Source organism: Colobus angolensis, unplaced genomic scaffold (assembly GCF_000951035.1).
Source record: "Colobus angolensis palliatus isolate OR3802 unplaced genomic scaffold, Cang.pa_1.0 Scaffold57, whole genome shotgun sequence".
NCBI classification, from domain to species: domain Eukaryota; kingdom Metazoa; phylum Chordata; class Mammalia; order Primates; family Cercopithecidae; genus Colobus; species Colobus angolensis.
The window spans coordinates 409,666-432,278 of record NW_012119265.1 but is presented as its reverse complement, the minus strand read 5'-3'; the positions used below and the strand labels follow the sequence as shown (position 1 = coordinate 432,278).

Genomic DNA, 22,613 nt, shown 5'->3' with positions numbered 1-22,613 from the left:
TAATTAGCTTTCTTCTCATCACTATTGCCACACTATGTTTGTTAGAAGCCACAAGGCCAGTCCACACTCCCGGGGCAGGAGTTATACAGGGGAATGAACAGTAGGAAATGGGGATCATTGGAGACCATCTCAGAGTCTGCTTGTTCCAAAGTTTATAGCTTAGTACCACTAAATAAATGTTAGTTATTATTATGCTGAATTGAGAGATAAAGTAAAACTACAGAGGCCCAGTAGTTTTATATCAGGGACTAACTTCAGATGATGTTGGGCAAGTCAAGTCATGTAATGTCTTTGAACCTTCATTTCATCCTCAGTAAAATAAAACAATTTTTAAAATTTCTGACCCCAGAAAGAATGAGCAAATATATGTGCAAGCATAAATATATTTTTGGAACATCAAATATACAATTCTCCACTCTGAGGAAGCAAACTGCTTTGGGCCAGTTTTCCATTTTGTGTCTGCTCTCTGAGTCTCACAGTCTGATGTCTTCACAGTTTTTAGCGTTTTGTCCAGTGGGCCCATAGGAATAAACACCTACGAAGAGCAGTGTGTCTTCGGAGAGTCCTTTAACGCATTTCCAAGGATTTGCTTTTTGGTTTCTTTCTTTCTTTCTTTTTAAATATCTTTGCTTTTAAGGACCCCATGGGGGTCCTGGGAGAGAAAACAGGCTATCTGGGAAATTTCAAGCTCTTGATAATAAAAATGGTAATAAAATCTCCTCCGGCTCCTGAGGCTTCGCAGAGGGGATGTTTATGGTGGATGGGGTTCCCCTTCTGCGCAGCTGGTTTCGAGGTTGTGCGGTTTCCAGTCCTGCGGAGCAGCTCAGGTTACCGCCTCCGTGGCCACGGGGGGAGGGCAGCTCCGACGGCCGCAGCAATGGGCAAGAGATCAGGGTCTTCCCATCCCCGCGCCTCGCCCATTTCTGCCTGGTGCCCAAACGGGATGCCTCATCCTACTCCCCAAGCGGAGCGGATCACACACAGTCGCATTTCATGGTCTTTCCTGCTGCGGTTTTCCCGGGGGCAGGTATTTCCAGCTGCCGGCCTTCAGCAACCGGACAGAACTTAGGAGTCAGCTCTCTGACTTCGTACAAAGACTCGCTTCTCCTCAGGGCATATCTGGGTGGAGCGAAGCGGCCGAGGGGACCACGACAATGTCCCTTTGCTTCTTGGATCGATGGCCGGGCCTCCAGGGCCAGGGGCACCCGGGACCCCAGGGCAGGGCGCAAAGTTCATACCGCAACCCCGCCACCCGCCCGCGCCCTGCCAGCCTGTTGGGGCCAGAGCTCGCAGGCCAGCAGCCGCGCTCGCCCCCGCGGGGTCCCCTTGGCGCTGAGCTCATCTGCAACGCCGCTGCCCTAGACCTTGCGGGCCATTTGGTCCCGGGGCTGGGCTCGTCGGGGCCGCGGGGCAGCCCGGATGAGAGGATGACCCAGGAGCTCCCTAGGGGCGGAGTGGAAGGAGCAGCTCCGGGCAATCCTGGCCAGGAGCTTTTACCCCGCCAGCCGCGCTGCTCCCGCTGCCGCTCGCTGCCTTAGAAAACTTAACGAGAACCAGATGTGGTGGCCACTGCCGAACTTTCTCAGAGCCGGTGATTGGTCCCCAGCCGAAGGCCTCAGCCAATTAGCGTGCTGGGTGGGCCTGGAGTCCCGCCCCGCCCAGTCGCCCGCGTAGATCCAGGTTCGAGGCTGGCGCGGCGCGGAGAGTGGGCTGGAGGCCGGGGCGGGACGCGCTGTGTAGCGGGGAAGCGCACGGCCGAGCGAGCATGGAGGGAGACCGGGTGGCCAGGCGGCCGGCGCTGTCGTCGTTACCAGTGCTGCTGCTGCTGCCGTTGCTGCTGTCGCGGGCCGCGGCGCTGCACCCAGACGAGCTCTTCCCACACGGGGAGTCGTGGGGAGACCAGCTTCTGCAGGAAGGCGACGACGAAAGCTCAGCCGTGGTGAAGCTGGCGAATCCCCTGCACTTCTACGAAGCCCGATTCAGCAATCTCTACGTAAGTTCAGCCCCCTCCTGGAACTTTTCCCGCAGCTTCTTCCCAGGGGTCGCTCTACGGAAATCCTGCCTCCAGAGGGGAGGAAACATCCCCCACGCCCGGAGCCCCCCAGCACCCTTGCGGTGGGACCCGGCCAGAGCGATGCCGCTGCCTGCCCTGCTGCTGAAGGGGAGCAAGAATGACCTGCAGGGGAGAGCAAGAATTGTTCGCAGCCACGTACGCGCCCCAGGCAGAAAAGGTGGCGTTGCTAAGGGCGGCCGGCGGGCTTTGCAGTTAGGACCGCGAGAAGGCTATGCCCGTCTGCGGAGCTGGGGTGTTCCCTCCTCAGACCTGGCGGCTTCCTCTCCGGGGACATGGGGCTCCGGGGTTTTGAGAGGAGTGAGCAGATAGGTAAACGCGTTGTAAGGTCCCTGGACCTACTGCACCGCAGTTGGAGTAAGGGGAGGTGGGACAGTTGCAAAAGTTGCGCTTGTTTCCCTGAATCCAGACTCCTCCCAGCCCGTGGGGAAGGGGAGGCTTTTTGCCTAAGTCAGTTCCCTTCCCTCCCTGCGCGACAGGGTAGCGTCCTTGGGCTTGAGCGACCGTCACCTTTTTGTCCCTGTCCTCTCCCAGGTGGGCACCAATGGCATCATCTCCACTCAGGACTTCCCCAGGGAAACGCAGTATGTGGACTATGATTTCCCCACCGACTTCCCGGCCATCGCCCCTTTCCTGGCCGACATCGACACGAGCCACGGCAGGGGCCGAGTCCTGTACCGAGAGGACACCTCCCCGGCAGTGCTGGGCCTGGCCGCCCGCTATGTGCGCGCTGGCTTCCCGCGCTCTGCGCGCTTTACCCCCACCCACGCCTTCCTGGCCACCTGGGAGCAGGTGGGCGCTTACGAGGAGGTCAAGCGCGGGGCGGCGCCCTCGGGAGAGGTAAGTGACCAGGGATATTTGACTGCTGAGGAAATTGAAGGATGGGCTTGAATTCTGGGGCTGCAACCCAGGGACTGGCTCGGAGTTGTTTCTGAGCCTACTCTTGCACTGAAGCTGACGTTGGAGGCAGCAGGGCTGGAGGCTTGGAAGTGAGGAAAGATACTGTCTCTAAGCATCTTCTGAGACCCTGGCAGGTGGTCACTCCATTGAGAAAAAAATTGCTTAGCGGATATGAGAGCGGGAGTGCAGATGCGGGAGCCCCTTTGAACATAAGGCAATTTACTGTTTGGTTGCTTATTTTTAGAACCATCTCTAAGTACACAAGTATTTCTAATTATATGTTCACTGAAGGGAAAAAAATCAGAAAATATAGAGAATTTTAAAAAAGAGAACAACCACTCATTTTCCTACCACTGATAAACATTTTTCTGTGTACATTTTCAGAGTTTTTTCTTCTGTATATCTTTATTGCTGTCCATTAACAATGATGAGTTTACACTACACGTACTGTTTTATAACTTGCTTTTTTCACAGAATAGTGTATTGTGAATATGTTTCAACGTCAATAAATGTATTTGTACAACATCGTTTATGATGATGCATACTGCTGTATCCTGCTATTATCCTGTATAATACAGAAGGTTTACCACAGTTTACTCAGCCAGTGTTCCCAGGGGCCATTAAGGCTTTTTCTGATTTTTCATTATTATAAATAATAGCATGAATTACTTTTTAAAAAGCTAAATCTTTGCACATGTTCTTAGTTGACATTCCAGGAAGTGCAATTGGTAAGTCAGAGAGGATGCACTTTTGGTAAAGTTCTTGATAACTTCTGCCTAATTGCCTTCCAGGTACCAGTTCACATGTTCCTTAGTTTATAGGAGTCTGCCCTCAATGTGCTTTACAGTCTCTAGCTGTGGAAAGTAAAAAATCCCAGGCTCCCGGTCTTTAGTCTTGTCATCAACATTTGAAGTCCTCCAAATGTATATGAGTGGGGCCAGGGTGGCTTGGTAAATGGCGAACTGCCTCATTCCTGAAGAAAGTAAGGGCTTCCTTCTATGAAATTAGACCTGAATCTAAAATGCCATACTCCAAGGGCTGAAACCATATGATTCATCTTAATTTTAACTTACGGAAATGTTTCTTCACTATAGAAGGATGATACATGCCCACTGTAAGAGGTGAGGTTACGTGCCCATGTCACTGATCTCTATCTTGTAAGGATGCTGTGATATATATCTTTTATATGAGGACTCTTTATTTTTTTAATTTTTGAGGGTACATAGTAGGTGTATATATTTATGGGGTACATGGAATGTTTTGGTACAGGCATGCAATATGTAATAATCACATTTTGGAGAATGGGGTATCCATCCCCCCAAACATTTATCCTTTGTATTTTTGTATTACACACAATCTAATTACACTCTTAGTTATTTAAAAATGTACAATTAAGTTATTATTGACTATAATAACCTGTTATCACAGGTTATAGTCATCCTGTTGTGCTATCAAATGGTAGGTCTCATTCATTCTCAATTTTTTTTTTTTTTTTTTTTGGTGTCTGTTAACTGTCCCCACCTTCCCCTGATCCCTACTACCCTTCCCAGCCTCTGGTAACCATCTGCTTACTCTCTTTGTTGCATAAGGACTCTTTAAATGCAAGGTTTTTGGAATTAAAACTTTTGTCTGGTCCTTTTTTGGGGGTGGGGGAGGTTTAGGGTAGAAAAGATTTGTAAATTCCAACTCTCTTTTACTTTTCTAATTAAAATCCACTTGCAGACATTTCCATGTGCTAGTTGGCTTCAGAATGTTTCATGAAGAAAGGAGGATTCTGTTTGGATAGGGGATGTTCTTTTAGTTACCCGTGATGAAAGTTCTTCTGGTATTTTAAAGAGCTCTGGAACTTGAGTTCTTGTTTTACTAGTTCTTTGGAGATAGATTTTGGCAAACAATGATGTAATTTGCTTGAAGGACTGAGCTCTACTTGGCCTTCGTAAATTTTGGCTTACTAACCTTATATTGCAAAGTTACTGGCAACTGGAAGATTCAAAGCAATAGCATCTTTGCCATTAAAAACAATCGCAGTTGGTGCCCGTTTTCTCCATGGATATTCCTGTCAAGTGTGACCAGATGTTGCAGCTGATATTGCAGGAATGTCAAGGTGTAATTGTATCTGAAAAAAATGTGAACAAATAGTGTTTGTCAACTCAGTAAATCTGAGATTTCTTAAACTGTCATAGGTAGTTCACAGAGCAAAAAAGTTATGGTGTAGACCTTTGAAATACTTACCAATGGGAGACGTGGAGGACTAGTGTTTACTTTAGCTGTGCTTTTTTGGGGGAAAGAGGAGTGTTTTGTTCTTGTCATTTTAGGGATGGGGTTAGAGACAACTGAGTTATATAGATCTCTGTGGTGTGGGGAATGTTTTGTTTATCTGGAATTTCAGTTGAGTTGAAAGGGATAAAAGGAATGGATGTTGAGAGTGAGGTAGCAAGAGAGATTGTTCTGAGCTAGAACATGACCTGGGAGAAGGTTGAGAGAGCTGGGCCCAGAGAAATGGATGAAGGAGTCACAGGCTGTAACATAAGACAGATGAGTGGAAGGTTGCCTGCTATGGTTGAATATCCGTCCCCTCTGAAAAACATGTTGAAACTTAATCCTCAATGTGGCAGTATTGAGAGGTAGAGCCTTTGAAAGGTGGCTGGGTCATGAGGGCTCTGCCCTCATGAATGGGTTAATGTATTCATTCATGGATTACTGGATTATCATGGAATGGGACTGGTTGCTTTATAAGAAGAAGAATTGAGACCTGAGCTAGCACATTGGCACACTCAGCTTTGTTGCCCCGTGATGCCCTAAGTGCCTGGCACTCTGCAGTCACCACTGACCAGAAGGCCCTCACCAGATGTGACCTCTCAACTTTGGACTTCTCAGCCTCCATAACTGTAAGACATGAATTCCTTTTCTTTGTAGATTACCCAATTTCAAATATTTTGTTGTAAGCATCAGAACACAAATTAAGACATTGCCCAATGGAGGCCTCCACGTGGTTGGGGACTGAGACATGTTGACTTGGTTCAAAGGTTGATAGTCATTGATAGAGGTGGTTGGATTTCACAGAGAAAATGAGAGGTAAAAGCAGGACTTTTTGTAGCTTTTTGACTTCTGGAGACGAGGTTTAGAAGAGGGGAGGTCTACAACCTATGCAAGAGAGTTCAGCCTGAGTCTAAGATATCACTGTGAAGATGAAGAGAATAGAGACATATATGGAAATTGGTTAATGCTGAACCATATATGGAAATTAGAAATGTTGACGTTTTGCTGAAGAGTATCAGGAAGGATATAGTATTAGGGATGTGATAGTACTCAGCATTTGTCTTTGAATTTTTGGCAGAATCTGTAGGATTTAGTGCAGTAAAATAAATGAGAGACAGTCCTGCATGTGACAGTGTCCTACAGGCAGTGAGAGATTCAGAACTATGCTAAGGAATGGAGGTTAGTGTTGACAGCAAACACTGGAGGCCAGACCCAATGATCCTACAGCTCTAGAGGACATGTGTTCCTGAGGAAGATGACAAAGAGAACTTTGTGACCCCTATAAGAGTCACCCTAATGCTTCATTTTCATTTTCATTTTGATAAGCCTCTATAGGCAAGCCCCTTGAAGAAAAGGATGTCACTATTCTGATTTTTGGCCAGATAGCTGCAGTTAATTAAATGAATTGCACAAGTTAGAAATTCTTAGAGGGGTGTGTGTTGTATGCATCAGCCTGACTCTGATGAGTGTCACTTCAGCATTGATTGGGATGTCCTGGGAGGAAGAGTCAGGCTCTGGTTTCTGCAGAGGGCTCTGGCTTTTCTCTCTTTCTGATAACAGGGCCTGCAGCCACTCACCCTGATCCTCTCTGTGCTGCTCCTCTCCCCGTGGAGGCCCCTCTCTCCTCTCTGGGATCCTGGGGGAGCTGGGAACCAGTGACTTGTTTGTCGGGTTTGGCAGCCCATCTGAGGGCTTCTCTTTGGAGACAGAGCCTGTGCAGCTCTTGCAGAGGCTTGTATCTAGGAATGCGAGGACCTTTCCTGTTTGGAAGCCGGTCAAGGAGTTTTTTGAGAGGGGGAGCCCTTCAAGACTTCATGAAGTGGGCTCTTTAGCAATCAGATGTAGAATTTTGTAGAACCAACCGAGAACTTTACAAGTGATGATTTAGTGTGTGGGTGGCTTTTAAACAGCCAAACTCCTTTGGCGTGTACTTTGGGATCATAAATTCTACTTAAAAGGAAGTTATTTCCTTCCTCTGATATTTGCCTATTTTGGTGGAGACAAAGCAATTAAATACTTGCCACCCATAATGAGTGCTCATCTCAAGGATAGTATATAGAAGATGTTGAGTAAATTTTAATTGAAATGAATTTGTTGGCTGGTTGGCTGAATGAATGAATAAAATAAAGTGCTAAATGCCCAGAGTGCACAGCAAAAAGCCAGACTCTCCTCTTCACAGCTCTGTTTACTTCTCTCGTCCCCCCTTCCCCATCCCCTCCAATTCTTCACAGTCTCTACAACCTCCTTATCTTATAGAATTTCTCTAAATTTAGAACAGGATTCTCTCCTGTTTCACATTTATTATGGGAGATCGGTGCCAGGAGCTTTGAAAGCTTAGCTTTTTACAATGGGTTTTTTTTCTCCTTTCTCGAGTACTTTTCTTTCCCTACTTTCATTCCCTGAATGAAGGTAGATTTTTCTTTATTCTGACTAATGTACAACTCTGAAGTTATTGAGTCCACATTAGTTGATGATGTAGAGTATCTTATGGATAGACATGAGGCCGAACAGCCTTTGTTTCTGTTTGGCAGTAGTTGTGGCTTCCTAGCATTGAGAAGCTCTAAAAACATTTCTTGCTTTTTGTTTCTGGAAAAGTCAAGCTTTGCTGATGAACAATGAACAACTGGAACAATAACAAATATACTAGGCACCCTGTTACTTTCTGAATTGAATGAATGAAAGAAGCAAAGCAAGATGTTGTTTTTTTCTGGGTTAGAGAACTAAAAGAATGGCTGATTGTATTTTATTTGCTCTTGAAGAGTGTGTTACATCTATGTTTCTTTGTCCTATTAGCAAAACCTCAAAACCCTACCTTGAAATTAAACATTGAAAGGAAAAATTAACATTAGAAAAGAGCTAGCACAACTGTGGGAGTAGACTCAGAACAAAGGGAAGAGCCCATTCCTTCCTTGCTGTTTCCTTCAGTGAAATATGATGTTCTTCTCTGTGCCCAAGTTTGTCTGTCTAGCAGAATGGAGAGGTAATGATACTTACCAGTAAATAATATTTCTAAGAGTCACATTATTTATGAAGTAAGTTGTGTTTTAAAAATACCTTTCCAGTTCCTTACTAAATTGTAAAAGTAGTGTGATTTAGTGAGAGAGAGAGTTTCAGAGGCCTAAACATAACACCTTTTTAGAGAATCGAGCACTGTTAACAGATCTTTAGGAGGAGTGGTCGCTGAATGAAGGTAAAGGCAAAAATCTCATCTTGTTGAAAACATGAGGGTAGACGGACGGAATGTTAAGGAGTGATCCTATAAGGACCTGAGTGTTGAATTGGCAGCGGATTCAGGCTCCTGGTCTCTTTCTGGTCTGTGTTGGCTCCTGCAGTGTTTATAATATTCACCGGCTGCCTCTGTGACACCTCCCAACCCCCACCCTGAGGTCCTGGACACACACCCCGCCTTCTGTGGCCTCTACCACCTTCTCCAGTGACTCTCCTACAATTTCAACCATGACTGTTTCCCTGTCCTTCACCATGAGACTCTCCTGGGCAGAGTCTGTCCTTTGCTCCTTCGCATCCTCAGCATCAAGCATAATGTCTGGTGCTTAAGTAAACACTTGGCTGTTTGAATTAGTGTACAAATGAATAAATGAATGGTGTTTACAAACATATAAACAACTAACCAAGCATAATGAGGTGAATGCTCACTGGAGATGCTCATAAAGGCGTTACAGAGGTTCAGAGAACAGAAATCATTCTATAATCACAAACACCTCCGAGTGGCAGCATTTGAAGGTTAGGAGGGTTTCTAGGCACAGGGAACCATGAGCAAAGTGTAGAAGCATCCAAGGACATGGTGCAAATGGGGACTATTAAATAGTCTGACAAAGATGCAGTGGAACTGAGCCTGGGAGGGACGTATGCAGCCAGGTTACAACTCACCTTGAATGACATGTTGAGGAGGGGTTAGGGTGTCCGAGGGTGCGGGCTGTAGAGCTGGCTGGCCCACCACCACATACTTGCCACCTGACCTGAGGAAGACCTGTTAGCCCCTGTGTCTTTTTCTCATCTGTGAAATGAGGATGACCCAATGCTCGTATGAAAGGGTAGATGGAAGAGGAAAGAAAGTGAGGCTGTGAGACAGTAAGGAGGCCTTTTGACCAACTAGGCCTAACACAGTGCCGGCCCATAGTGGGCATAAATGGATGAATGGATAAATGAATGAACGAATGAACGAATGATGCCAATGAGAGATGCCAAGTGCCTAGGGTTATAAACTAGGGCAGTGACTGCAGGATGGACAAGTTAATTTTGCTGATTGCTCTTAGCGCTGAAAGAGGTTTGGATGAGAGAAGTTTGAAACCTTAAAAGTGTATATATTTTTAACCTATGTTTTACCTATGCATATTTCAACTATTAATCTAAATTGACAAATGGTATTTGCAATAATCAGTAATATCACTTATGAAATTATGTTAGTAACTTGAAGAGGAAATTTTAAAGAAGACGACATTTAAAAACAGGTTGGAGGAATCCTGAGAAAGGGGAAAATGCTTTGCTTGCATTCTATTTCTTTCTTCGTTTATTTGTTTTTTTACAGGACATTTCTCTCTCTCCTTTTTTTTTTCCTCACAGCTGAACACTTTCCAGGCAGTGTTGGCATCTGATGGGTCTGATAGCTACGCCCTCTTTCTTTATCCTGCCAATGGCCTGCAGTTCCTTGGAACCCGCCCCAAAGAGTCTTACAATGTCCAGCTTCAGCTTCCAGCTCGGGTGGGCTTCTGCCGAGGGGAGGCTGATGATCTGAAGTCAGAAGGACCATATTTCAGCTTGACTAGCACTGAACAGTCTGTGAAAAATCTCTATCAGTAAGTAACATTGAGCTGAAGCCCTTTCCTATTTGACTAGAAGGACTTTTAGGAGGTACCTGAGCACAAGTGACCATAAGACCATTAAATAATATCTTGGTGGCTTCTAAGCAAGGCATCAAGTCAAAACCGAGAAACTAGATTAAACCCTGGAAGGATCAAGTTCACCAAAACATAAAAGGTCCTTTATTTTTCCTGCTCTATTGGGTATAGATACTGGAAACAGAACAGTATGTGTGTATATTTGTAGAGCCACTGAGGCTTGATATGAAAAACATTGCTCTTGGAACCACATAAAAATACCCAGTCATAAACCGCCCAGTTTGAGGTTTTCTAGATTAATCATTTCACAGGAGGAAGCACTGTGATTTAGTCTTTTGGACAGATACTGTTAAACATTAAATTGAGTAATGTAATTTGCAGGAAAAATAACTAAGATTTATAGGTTTCCGGAAGTCCGAGGATGTCTCTCTGGCTTCATTACCTAAAGTGAATTGAACCCATTCCTTAGACTCATCAGTGTCTGCCCATAATGGGCATTTAGTAAATAGATGGATGAATGAATGAATGATCCAGAGGGCTCACTTAACTAGTGTAATAATAAGCTCTTCTGCATTTTGCCAGTACAGATAGTGCCAGTAGGATATTCTTTGACTTCAGGTTTTTTGTGGGGGGCGTATGAGGGGGATAGGGGTGCCCTTGCTTGTATTCATTTCCTGAATACAGAAGCCAGACAGAATACATTGGTTACTTCCTGGCCTCCATTAACTTCTTCTCAGCTTCATTTAATCAGTTCTGGGTAGGTATAGAAACACCTTATACTTTTGCATGCCATCTGCTCTGCTCGGCTACCAGAAAGAGACCACTATAGCCAGATTTGGTTACTCAGAGCTGACATTTATTGGAAACTTACTATTTGCCAAGCATTGTGCTAAATACTTTCCAGATGTTATCTTAATTAAAACTCATAAGAATTGTAGGTTAGTACTACTATTTTCCCAATTTTACAGAGGAACTTAGGGAAGTTAAATAAATTGCCTATGATCTCAAAGTTAAGTGATGAAGCCGAAATCCAAGCTCAAGTCTGGAGTGCTGAACTACTTATTTTATCTTGTGCTGAGTCCTTGTTTCCTTTCCCAGCCTTATGGTCCACATTGGGCATCTTTAGGGCTCCATCTAGGCTGCCACTTAATCTGGACTCTGGAGCAAATTCAGTTCCTTACTTTTCCTGCTCTGGTTCCACCCTTCTCTTCTACTTGGGAGCTCATAGATTTATTATTCCTCAGGCATTATAGAGAAGTGACAATGGCCAAGCACATGGAATACAAAGATTTCTAAGACACTGGTCCTGCACACCAGCAGCTTGTACCCTATTAGGGTTGATAGACAAATAGATCAACAATTACAGAGCCCTGGGTAAGTGCTGGCGTCTACACAGGAGACAGGAGACAGGAGACAGTGGGGCCAAAAGGCCTGGGGGAAAAAGCAATTGTGTTCCCTGAACAGAGCCGTAAAGGTCTCTTGGAACTAACACCCACAATTGCGTGTGACACACAAACACACAGACAGCATTTCCATCTAACCCTTTTCATGCCTTCCTTCGTTGTTATCTTTGATACTTCCCAGAAATCTCTGAATTGCTTGGCGAAAGCAGAGTAAGATATGGGGCCAAATGACTCACATATTTTTCTTTAGTGTAATCCATGCTTAATACAAACAGTAAAGCACAAGCAATGCAGAATAATGTGAAATAAAAGAAGAAGTTACCCATAATCACTGCTTCAAGTGATAACGAGTGTTAACGGTCCTTCTCTAGAATTCAGGTATATACAAAACTTTTAAAACCAAAATGATTCTTTTGCTATATAAGTGGTGTTCTCACATTAATATCTTCTTATAGGGGTCTTTCAGTCAGATGTCTGTCTATATTACCATTTTAAGGTTATAAAACATTGTGACATATATGTATAAAGACAGCTTATTAATGAACATTTCACATATTTCTGATTTTTCTTGTTATAAACATCATTGCAGTAAACAGCATAATAAACATTGCTCACATTCTCGTTTCTCCCTAAAATAAATTCTTAAAAGTGGAATTGCTGAGAAAGGGTATATGATTTAGCAGTTGTACATTTCAGATTGTCAAAGTTACCGGTCTTTTCCTTTCTGATTTTGGATCTTGGAGTTATTCTTAGGAAGAACTTCTGTACATCAAAATCATAGAAATGTCCTTCAATATAATCTTCTATTCTACTTTTCATTATTTAAATTTTCAAAAATATACAGAAAAGTGGAGAGAATAACTAAATGAACACCCAAATGCCCATCACCTAGATTTATACATTGTAAACATTTTGCCATATTCATTTCTTTGTTTATTTAATTTTTTTTTCTTTTCTTTTTTTTTTTTTTTTTTGAGACAGAGTTTCGCTCTCGTTACCCAGGCTGGAGTGCAGTGGCATGATCTTGTGCTCACTGCAACCTCCGCCTCCTGGGTTCAAGCAATTCTCCTGACACAGCCTCCCAGTAGCTAGGATTACAGGCGCCCACCACCACACCTGGCTAATTTTTGTATTTTTAGTAGAGACAGTATTTCATCATGTTGGCCAGGCTGGTCTCAAACTCCTGACCTCAGGTGATCCACCTGCCTCAGCCTCCCAAAGTGCAGGATTACAGGTGTGAGCCACCACACCCGGCTTGTTTAAGTGTTTTAAAGTAAGTCACAAACATCATGCCAGTTCATTGCTATATGCCTTAGTATGCATCTCTCAAGAGTAAAGTTAGGCTGGGCAAGGTGGTTTTAATCTCAGCTCTTTGGGAGGCCAAGGTGGGAGGATTGCTTGAGCTCAGGCTTTTAAGGCCAGCCTGGGCGGCATAGTGAGACCTAATCTCTACTAAAAATTAACCAAATTAGCTGGGTGTGGTTGTGTCCACCTGTAGACCCAGCTACTTGGGAGGCTGAAGTGGGAGGATCACTTGAGCCCAGGTGGTTGAGGCTACAGTGAGCCATGATCATACCACTATGCTCCAGCCTGGGTGACAGAATGAGACCCTACCTCTAAATAAATAATTAAGAGTAAAGTTATTTTCCTAGTCAATTATTTTCTTCCTTGAATTTGTCTCACAACTGTGAGCTCAAAGGTCATAAATTATATAGTTCATAATGTTTGTCATACTCTTCCTCTGCAAATTTAACTATGAATTCACATGTGTATATTTTGAAATCATACTTTTCTATATTCTGGAAGACAAGACAGTAGTTAATAAGTATTCATGATGTGTAGGGCCAGTGATAGGCATTTTATTTATTTATTTTTTTGAGATGGAGTCTTGTTCTGTCATCCAGGCTGGAGTGCAGTGGCATGACCTTGGCTCACTGCAACCTCTGCCTCCTGGGTTCAAGCTTTTCTGCAGCCTTAGCCTCCCAAGTAGCTGGGATTACAGGCACACACCATCACACCTGGTTAATTTTTTTGTATTTCTAGTAGAGATAGGGTTTCACCATGTTGGCCAGGCTGGTCTTGAACTCCTAACCTCAGGTGACCCGCCCACTTTGACTTCCCAAAGTGCTGGGATTACAGGCGTGAACCACCACGCCTGGTCAGTGCTAGGCATTTTAATGTGGTTTTCTCACTTACTTCTCCTAACAACCCAGGGAGGAAGGCATTGTCATTCCATTTTGTAACCCAATTTTCCTTTCTAGAAATAAATTAAGAAATCTAGAAATAAATAAATTAATAAATAAAATTCTTTCTATTACTAAGCTTCCAGATGACCTTGGATTTTTAAAATAAACTCAAATTGGTTACTTTTCCATTATGCATAATGACAAAATCCAGGATAGTGATTTATATATAATTAGAAGGTTTTTTTATTTAGCTTTTATTGGCCATAATCTATATTTTTCCACTTTTTGAAGGTTTTATAGTTTGTTTCTAACTTCAAGAGGAAATTTCATAGTTGCAACACCTCTAATGTGATAATAAACTCAATATCCTCAGAACTTCTGAATTTTCTCTTACTGTCTTTAGTTTTCCTTATTTGCTTACCAATAAACACCAACATTAACTCTTGTGAACTTAACAAATATGTATAGCATATTGCACACAAAATCAGTTTTTCTTTCTATGCTTCTCTTTCCCTAAATTTATCACAATAGTGACCACAGCATATACATATACATACATGCGTACACACACAAGAGAAAGACATTTTCAAATTGTACTGAAAAATATTATTACTATAGAAATCCACATGAACATGATTAGTACCCACCCAAATGAAGAAAGATATTTTGTTCTTATATAATTCAGTGAATTTTTTATTATCTTATTAGCCATTGACTCTTATTCCTCATTGACTGACTTTTGAGGTAATTTCATTGCTTGGGAGAATTTGAGCCTAGTGTTTTGTATAAATATCAGAGGAGTATACAAACTGGCATTTTCAACATAGCCAGACCCTTGTTCACTCAGGTTTTCCCATATTTTCAGAAATCCTATGTAGTTGTTCTCTTTAGGGTATATCATTGAGTAAAATAATTAAATATTGGGATATTTAGAAACTGAATGGAGTTCATGTTCTTCTCTCATGGAGGAAATGAGAGAGCTGTTTCCGGAAGTCTTTAAAAGACCTCTAAGCTACTTTCTTATTTGCTCCTTAACTTTTTCAGTGCCAAAAAAATTTTTTTAGGTTTTGGCATTTGTATTTCTTTGAATTTTTTTACGTTGACTCACCGTTCTTTGTGGATTAGCGAATTGGTCAGTTCAAGTGAATAAACAATGAAATGTCTTTAATATTCTGTACAGTAATGATAATTCAGATGCTTATTGACTGCAGTGTGTGGTATGGTTTTCAGTCATAATATAACATAGATGTGTAGAGCATGGGCTTTGGTGTTAACTGAATTCGGATCCAGTTGTTTGTTACATGACTTTCAGAAGATCAGTTAGCCTTTTAAAACCTATTTCCTCCTCTATAAAGTTGAACATGATCGCCTGTAACTTGCAGACTGTATTGAAGAATGTGAAACACTTGGCACAGGGAAGGGGCATCACCAGCTCTTGAAAGTATGTAGTAGTCATTCGAGTGTCAGTATTTGGTAGAGTTTTAAGCATACATTTTTTAAACGTGTTATAAGTTTCCAGACAAGTGGAGGAAGGATGAAACATTCCTACATTCCTTGTTTATTTTCAGATAGCCAGATTTTAGATAAACCATTTGGATTATAGAGCAGATTGATAATTTGATGGTCTGGCATTCTGTGGCATACAGTTTTGAAACATAATGTTAAATAAAGGGGTAGTTCACATCAAAAGTCCAGTATGATCCTTTTAGTTACCGTGTAAGTCTGCTTTTATTTGGTTTTATATACCCGTGAAAACTGAACCTGATCTTAATAGCCTTTCAGGTTTTTTGGTTTTTGTTTTTTTGAGACAGGGTCTCACTCTGCCACACAGGCTGGGGTGCGGTGGTTGCAGCCAAAGCCCACTGTAACCTGGAACTGCTGGGCTCAAGTGACCCTTCCACCTCAGCCTCCTGAGTAGCTGGAAGCACAGGCGTGTGGCACATACCTGGCTAATTTTTTTTAGAGAAGTGTTTTGTAGAGCCAGGGTCTCACTACGTTGCCTCGACTGGTCTCAAACTCCTGGGCTTAAGTCATCCTCCTACTTTGGCCTTACAAAGTGATGGGATTATAAGTGTGAGCCACCATGCCCAGCTGTCTTTCAGTTAGTTGTTCACCTTCTAGGAAGGTGGGTGAATGGACACTATTGTTACATTTGTTACAATGACCGTTTCCTTTTTATTTAGACTAAGCAACCTGGGGATCCCTGGAGTGTGGGCTTTCCATATCGGCAGCACTTCCCTGTTGGACAACGTCAGGCCAGCCGCAGTTGGACGAGACCTTTCTGCTGCCCACTCTTCTGTTCCCCTGGGACGTTCCTTCAGCCATGCTACAGCCCTGGAAAGTGACTATAATGAGGACAATTTGGATTACTATGATGTGAATGAGGAGGAAGCTGAATACCTTCCGGGTGAACCAGAGGAAGCATTGAATGGCCACAGCAGCATTGATGTTTCCTTCCAGTCCAAAGTAGATACAAAGCCTTTAGAGGGTAGGATCTCTCCTCCAGATTCTGATCTGTCCTCCTCCTTGCATCCAACACCTACTTATTGGCCATTCTATCCTGAAACAGAATCTGCTACCTTGGACCCTCACACCAAAGAAGGAACATCTCTGGGAGAGGTAGAGGGGCTAGATTTAAAAGGTCAAGTTGAGCCCTGGGACGAGAGAGGCACCAGAAGCCCAGCTCCACCCGAGGCAGACAGAGATTCACTGGCTCCTTCCTGGGAAACTCCACCACCGTACCCTGAAAACAGAAGCATCCAGCCCTACCCAGATGGAGGGCCAGTGCCTTCAGAAGTGGATGTTCCCCCAGCTCATCCTGAAGAAGAAATTGTTCTTCGAAATTACCCTGCTTCAGGTCACACTACACCCCTAAGTCGAGGGACGTATGAGGTGGGACTGGAAGACAACATAGGTTCCGACACTGAGGGTGAGTGCATTAGAAAACTGGGTGCTGAGGTTTCATCTTAACCTTGCTGGTTTTGCATAGAGTTGTGATTTTTCTCTTAAGTGGGTAGGTGAAAAGTTTAGCAAAAAGAAGATTGGATCTAATTTTTAATCCCTGTGTTTCAAGAGATAGAGTAAATTTCCTTTGCCAAATAAATCTTGGCAGGCAGATTCTGTTTGGAATCTCTTGATCATTAATAATGTTTTTTTAAAAATACGGGCCTCATGAAGTGAGTGGGGGAAAACTCGGTTTGTTATGCCAGCTACGCTCTCAAGTGTAATGAACTATTTCAGTTTGAAAGTTCAGCAAAGGTAAAACATTTTGTGGCTTCATACACATTCCAGTGAGGGATGGGTTTGTGCTTTTTAAAGTGGTGAGTTGTGCTGGCTCAGATGAACATGCCAGATTCATACTCTGTTGTGGGACAAGCCTAGCACTTCCCTTGGTTGGGGAGATATGCTTGTGATGTGTGGGAGAGGAGAGCCCACAGGGAAAGAAAATGACTAAACACCTGTGTCTGTTGTCATTTCTGGTTCATGGCTATGCAGCTGTGGCATGCACCTCCCTGGAGCCCTGTCCTCATTTCATGACGCACTGATCGGACTGAGAGGCGAGGAGGGAGATGCCGAGAGCAGGCGGTGGTTAATTATCATGGACACGGGGCCTATGTCAGTCTTCTAGCCCTCGTTGAGACTTGTCATGCTGGCTGTTTCTTCCCCATTAGGCATGGAAAGATGTGAATGGGAAACTGACCCAGATTCACTCCCATTTGTTCCAGGGACTGCTCATCTGACCTCTCATAGGAAGAAAGAGGTCAGAGGTGACTGCTTTGTTCTGAATCTCCATGTTTTTCCACCTTTTCTGTTTCCTGTCACTGTTGTGGCAAAAACATGGCTGACCTAGCAGAGAGCCTTCTGGGTTCTGTTCTGGTATTATCTGCAGGATATTGCATGGAGAAGTACTAACTTCAGGAGGGAAGAAAATATTTTCTGACTAATGTGGCATTGTATAAGGATTCAAGGGAGTACATTGGTGTCAGCCTCAGGTTTGAATCCGGGCTACCAAGCTTGCTGGGTGGTGAAGTAACTTATGTAACTCGTAAGCCTCTGATTTCTCATGACTTTCTTGGGAGGATTCAGTGAGACAGGGTATGTGAAGTTCTTGGCTTCATGTCTGCACTCACTGGTTCTTAATAAATAGTGGCTGCTGTTACTAATTTTAGAAGATTTAAAACAGTGGGAATGGGGTGGAGGATGGGTAGAGAATGAAGAATGTGCATATTAAAGAGTTTCGTGTGAATTTGTGCCTAAGGGGCCACATTTCCATGAAGTTGAAGATGTACATTTTATTGGAAGTCTTTAGAACCTTCAGATCCTTCTGAGAATCTCCAGAATTTAAAGTATGAGTTTCCTGTAAGTACATTTTCAAGCCAAGTATCAAAGATTTTCACAAAGGGATTTGAGGTAAAGATGCATTCCTGAATGGCCTTCTCATTTGTGGGCTGTGATTTCCTTCCCCGGGAAGAGCGTGGGAATATTAAAAAGCAGATCTATGGAGTCATGTATTAAAGGGTTAAGAAGGGACTGCACACCCTGGTTCAGGCTCTGAGAGCTCGAGATCACTGGAGTAAAGGGCAGGAGGCTTCAGGAACCAGCCATAGAGTAGAACAGAGGCACAGCTATAACCGCTGTAGGGCATGAACTATGATATTTATCAGCTGCCGGATGCAGTCTACTATAGACATCTTGGTAATGGCAAAAAACGCCTGTGAAAAAGCTGGTTAATACACATTTGGGGGGAAGAAATCTAACTAGAAGTTGAAACTTAGACAAAAAAAACCCAGTTTTTTTTTTAAGGAACTTAGGGAAATGTGTGAAGTATAGAAGCATGCAATTGTTAAATACGTTTGAGGGGATGCAGTGACCATTTTTTTCACATAAAACATTGGCGGCTCAGAGGTCTATCTGGTAAGTGTGGACTTCCTCTGGGAAGTTGTGGGGTGGGAGTGGCAGAGACATAGAACATTGCCCGGTACTAAGGACCCAGCCATGTGGCAACCGCCTGGCTTTTTCTACTGATGGAATAGAAAGCACATGGTTTTGGTGCTGGGTGGACTTGACCTTGACTCCCAGCTCTGCTATGCAGTTTGGGTCAAGACATAGAGTCTGTTGGACCCTTGGCTCTCCTCAGCCCTAAAACAGAGTTAATGAAGACCTCATCATGTACTTGCTAGAATTGAAACTGAGCCTGGGAATCACCTGCCCAATACATTTTAGTTTTCCGTTGAAGCTTCAGGGTAGTCATCTTGCTAAACCAAGAAATCAAGATTTAGTTAAAGGCCCAGAAAATATCACTCCTTTTTACATTTTTTTTTCCTTAGGGACTCATTTTACAGACCTTTCTTTTTGTTCAGAAATTTAGATTTTTAGATCATATCTACACCAGGCAGGAATGTCCCGGCCACACTCGAGCTCTGTCTTCCTAGGCCACAGAACAGCAGTGGGTGGATGTGCAAGCATGCTTTGTCTGAGGAGTCTTGTTTCCAGGGAGCTCTGGTAGTTTTGTTGTGAAGTCAAAAAGTTACCCAAGCACCTGCCATGTACCTGTCTCTGACTCGGTGCTAGTGGAAGTTTTGGCTGGCATTTGCTGAGTGCAGCCTGCTGCTCTAAAGTGGGAACTTGGCATGTCCTGTGGGGAGTTCGAGACCAGCCTGGGCAACAAAGGGAGACCTTGTCTCTATAAAAAATTTAAAAAGTTAGCCAGGTGTGGTGGTGCTCACCTGTGGTCCTAGCTACTCAGGAGGCTGAAGTGGGAGGATCACTTGAGCCCAAGAGTTCCAGGCTACAGTGAGCCATGACTGTGCCACTGCATAGCCTGGGCAACAGAAAGAGATACTGCCTGAAAAAAAAAATTGTCCTATAAGGTGGGTACTATCATCCTTCCCATTTTACAGAGATGGAAACTGAGCTTGGGAATACTTAGCGACTTGTCTTAGCAAGGGCAAAGACTGCAACAAAACCATGAAGAAATTAGAGAAAGCTGTAGGGTGACACAGAGTCAAAGGCACTGTCCGGGAGTGTCACTGCTGTTGGGGAAGTCATTGTGAGGAAGGAGGGGCTTGAGCCAGGCCTGGGGTCAGAGTATGAGAGGGCGAATTTGTGAAAACATGAACAGAGAAGTGACAAGAGCAGAGGTGCAGAGGTGGGAATGAGGAGGGAGGAAGGGAGTGAGAGAGACAGAGACAAAGGTTGATTAAGGCAGTGAGGTGAGGGAGTTGGCAGTGAGGGCTTCAGTTGCCTGGGACCATGGGACTGCCTGTGTTGTGAGTAGAAAGGAATGAGGTTTACCAATAGGGGTCATAGTTATTCTTCAGCCTGCTGAGGTGGTGCTATACGCAGCTTAATTTAATCTTAGTCTGCATGATGAGTTAGGAGGAAGGACACCTGGCCTTCAGAAACCTCACGTAGTCCCACTCCACTTTTGGCCTTGGGAAAGGCTGCAGGAGCATGTTGCAAGCTCGACTTCCACCCTGAGAAGAATTCAAGCAGGTTCTGCTGCCAGTGCAACCCTCCAGGTGCCAAAGACCACCCCCCTGCGTGCACCTCCAGGTTGCAGAGGGTCTGCCACCAGGAGTCCCCACTGCCCCCCAATACCTGTGAAGACACCTGTATGAGGAGATTCCCTGGTAGAGCCCCTCTCCCTTCACCAGAAGTGAAGAGAGCCTGTTAGTGTCATGCCAGCAGTTGTAAAAGGCCACCCCCAGGGTCCTGATCACTGTTTGCCAACAGCATCATTACATGCCACACACATACATCAAAATTAAACAAACATGAAAACTGGACGAAAAAGCTTTCCACTGTTTTTTCATTATAAAGTTGGATATGGTTTTCCTAGCTAGTCTGTCATTCTGGGAGATGGAAAAACTTAGAAGAATTTGTCCTGCAGTGAAAATGCCCATTCTTTTTGTTTGAGGTAGCAGTAAAAATTGTTAATAGTCGCTGCAGCTGTCCTGAGGCAGCCCTGTGCACGAAGCCTCCTGTGTCCCTCTGTGTTGGCCCAGTGAACCTGGTCCATACCATGGAACCTCCCCTGTGGCTGGGCCAGGGCCCTCCGTGAAGAAGGGCAGGCCGGCCAAGGGCTGCAGACAAGTGCTTAAGTGTTTCTGGGAAAATGAAGATTGAAAGGTGGCTCAGAACAAGTGCAGAGGAGAATTTTCCATTTTTGTTACAAACTCCCAGTTAGGACAAGTCTCAAGTCCTTTGGCAGGGCATTTCTTTCTTTCCTCTGATGTATCCCTACCCCATTTTTCTTTCTATTAAGGACTTGAGAAAAGTTAAAAAAAAAAAAAAAAAAGCATTAAATGGGGAAAAAAAAGTGAGATTTAAAGTCTTCACGTTAAGAATCCTTTAGCAACTATCAAACCTCAGTTAATAAATCCGTGACAAAATGAGCTCATTCAAACATGGCCAGCCTCCACCTTCCTGCTGTGCCCTGAGGTGCCAGCAGACCTCTTTATGGTCTGACTCTCCATGGCAGGAGCTTCCTGGAAGAGCGTGGGACCCAGAGGAGGCCATGGACTAGAAACTGTATTTCTCAAAGTGTGGGGTCTCATCTACCCTCCTCTCACTCAGCTGGGAACATAGTTAAAAACACTGATTTCCAAACCCCTCCTCCACCTTCTGAACCAGAATCTACATTTTTAAGTCAGCTCACTCCTTCAACTCCTCCAGGCCTCTGCCCAAATGTCTCCTTCTCCCAAGGTCTTCCCTGATCATACTATTTAAAAGAACCAAGTACGCCTGCCCTCTCTCACCCTCTTGTCCGACCCTACCATATTCCTCTGCACTTCAGTGATTCTGATGCCCCCTCAGTTTGATGAGATTTAGAGCCAGAAGATTAATCTCTCTGGGCCTCAATTTTCTCATTGATAAAATGGAGATAATATCTTACTAGAATAGGAAGAAGTGCAAGAAAATACACTCAAAGCCACGATAGGAAGGGACATGCAAATGACCACCGAAAAGAAAAAGTGCCACTTTTCCTTGGATGTGTTCATTGCACATCTCATCTAGCTGGGATCCAGATCTTGATTCCCAGCCTTCAAGAAGTTCAGCCTCTTTGAGTTTCACTGCAATTCCCTTAGAAATTTGAGCAGTCACGTTGGCTGGACGTCTGGCTTTTCTTGCCCTGGATAAATAGCTGCACATGGGCTCAGCACTGTTCTAGCTCCAGGTCTCCCCCTTCTTCAGGGAAGGGCTATCTGGCTGCTGTGCGTCTGTGTTACCTTCACTAAAGAATCTTCACGTGGTATTCTTGTGGATGGATGCCCAAGTGGGCCGAGCTCTGCTTCTCAGATGGCCAGGAATGAGCACGAGAGCATTTCCTAACATTCTACCCACCCGAGGCGCTGCTAATTGGTCAGATTAAATTTGTTAACGACATTAATGAGCAACACCTAGCTCAGAAATGCAAGGCTTGTGAGTATCCCAAGCCTTCTATCAACATCAATTGGTATGAGAATCACTTGCGGGGTGGCTAAAGTGTAGATTGCTAGGAGGCACCCAGAGAGTGGAATTGGTAGGTCTAAGGTGGGCCCTCAGAATTTGCATTTTTAACAGAAACCTCAGGTGATCCTGATGCCGTGGTCCCTGGAATCCACCGGGAGAAATGCAGCTCTCCGTGAGAAGGACTGCATGGCGCTGTGCTGAGGGTGTAAGTTGTTATTCACCCCTTGGTGAATTTCCTTGACGCCTCATGCTGTTGTCAGAACTGAACCCCACAAACCTGCTCCTCCTCAGTCTCCCTATCTCAGTAACTGGCAGCTCCACCCTTTTGGTTTCCCATATCAGGACTATCATCCCACATCCAATCCACCAGCAAACCTTCTTGGTTCCACCTTCAGAACATCTAGTGCTTCCCATCTCACTCAGATGAAAGCCCAGATCCTTCCTGTGACCTCTGAGACCCTGCATGAATGACCCAGGCCACCTG

At 44.2% G+C, this 22,613-nt stretch overlaps 1 protein-coding gene across 1 annotated transcript in view; it reads left to right on the top strand.

Annotated features, from left to right (window-relative positions):
• Positions 1-1,524: 1,524 nt before the first annotated feature.
• The window catches only part of NID2 (nidogen 2 (osteonidogen)), a 64,523-nt gene continuing 43,434 nt past the window's right edge, over positions 1,525-22,613 (top strand). The window contains exons 1-5 of the mRNA XM_011961796.1: positions 1,525-1,993; positions 2,606-2,911; positions 9,812-10,044; positions 15,859-16,163; positions 16,245-16,604. Of these exons, the coding sequence (XP_011817186.1) occupies positions 1,766-1,993; positions 2,606-2,911; positions 9,812-10,044; positions 15,859-16,163; positions 16,245-16,604 (1,432 nt within the window). The 5' untranslated portion in view covers positions 1,525-1,765. The remainder of the gene's footprint in view (positions 1,994-2,605; positions 2,912-9,811; positions 10,045-15,858; positions 16,164-16,244; positions 16,605-22,613) is intronic.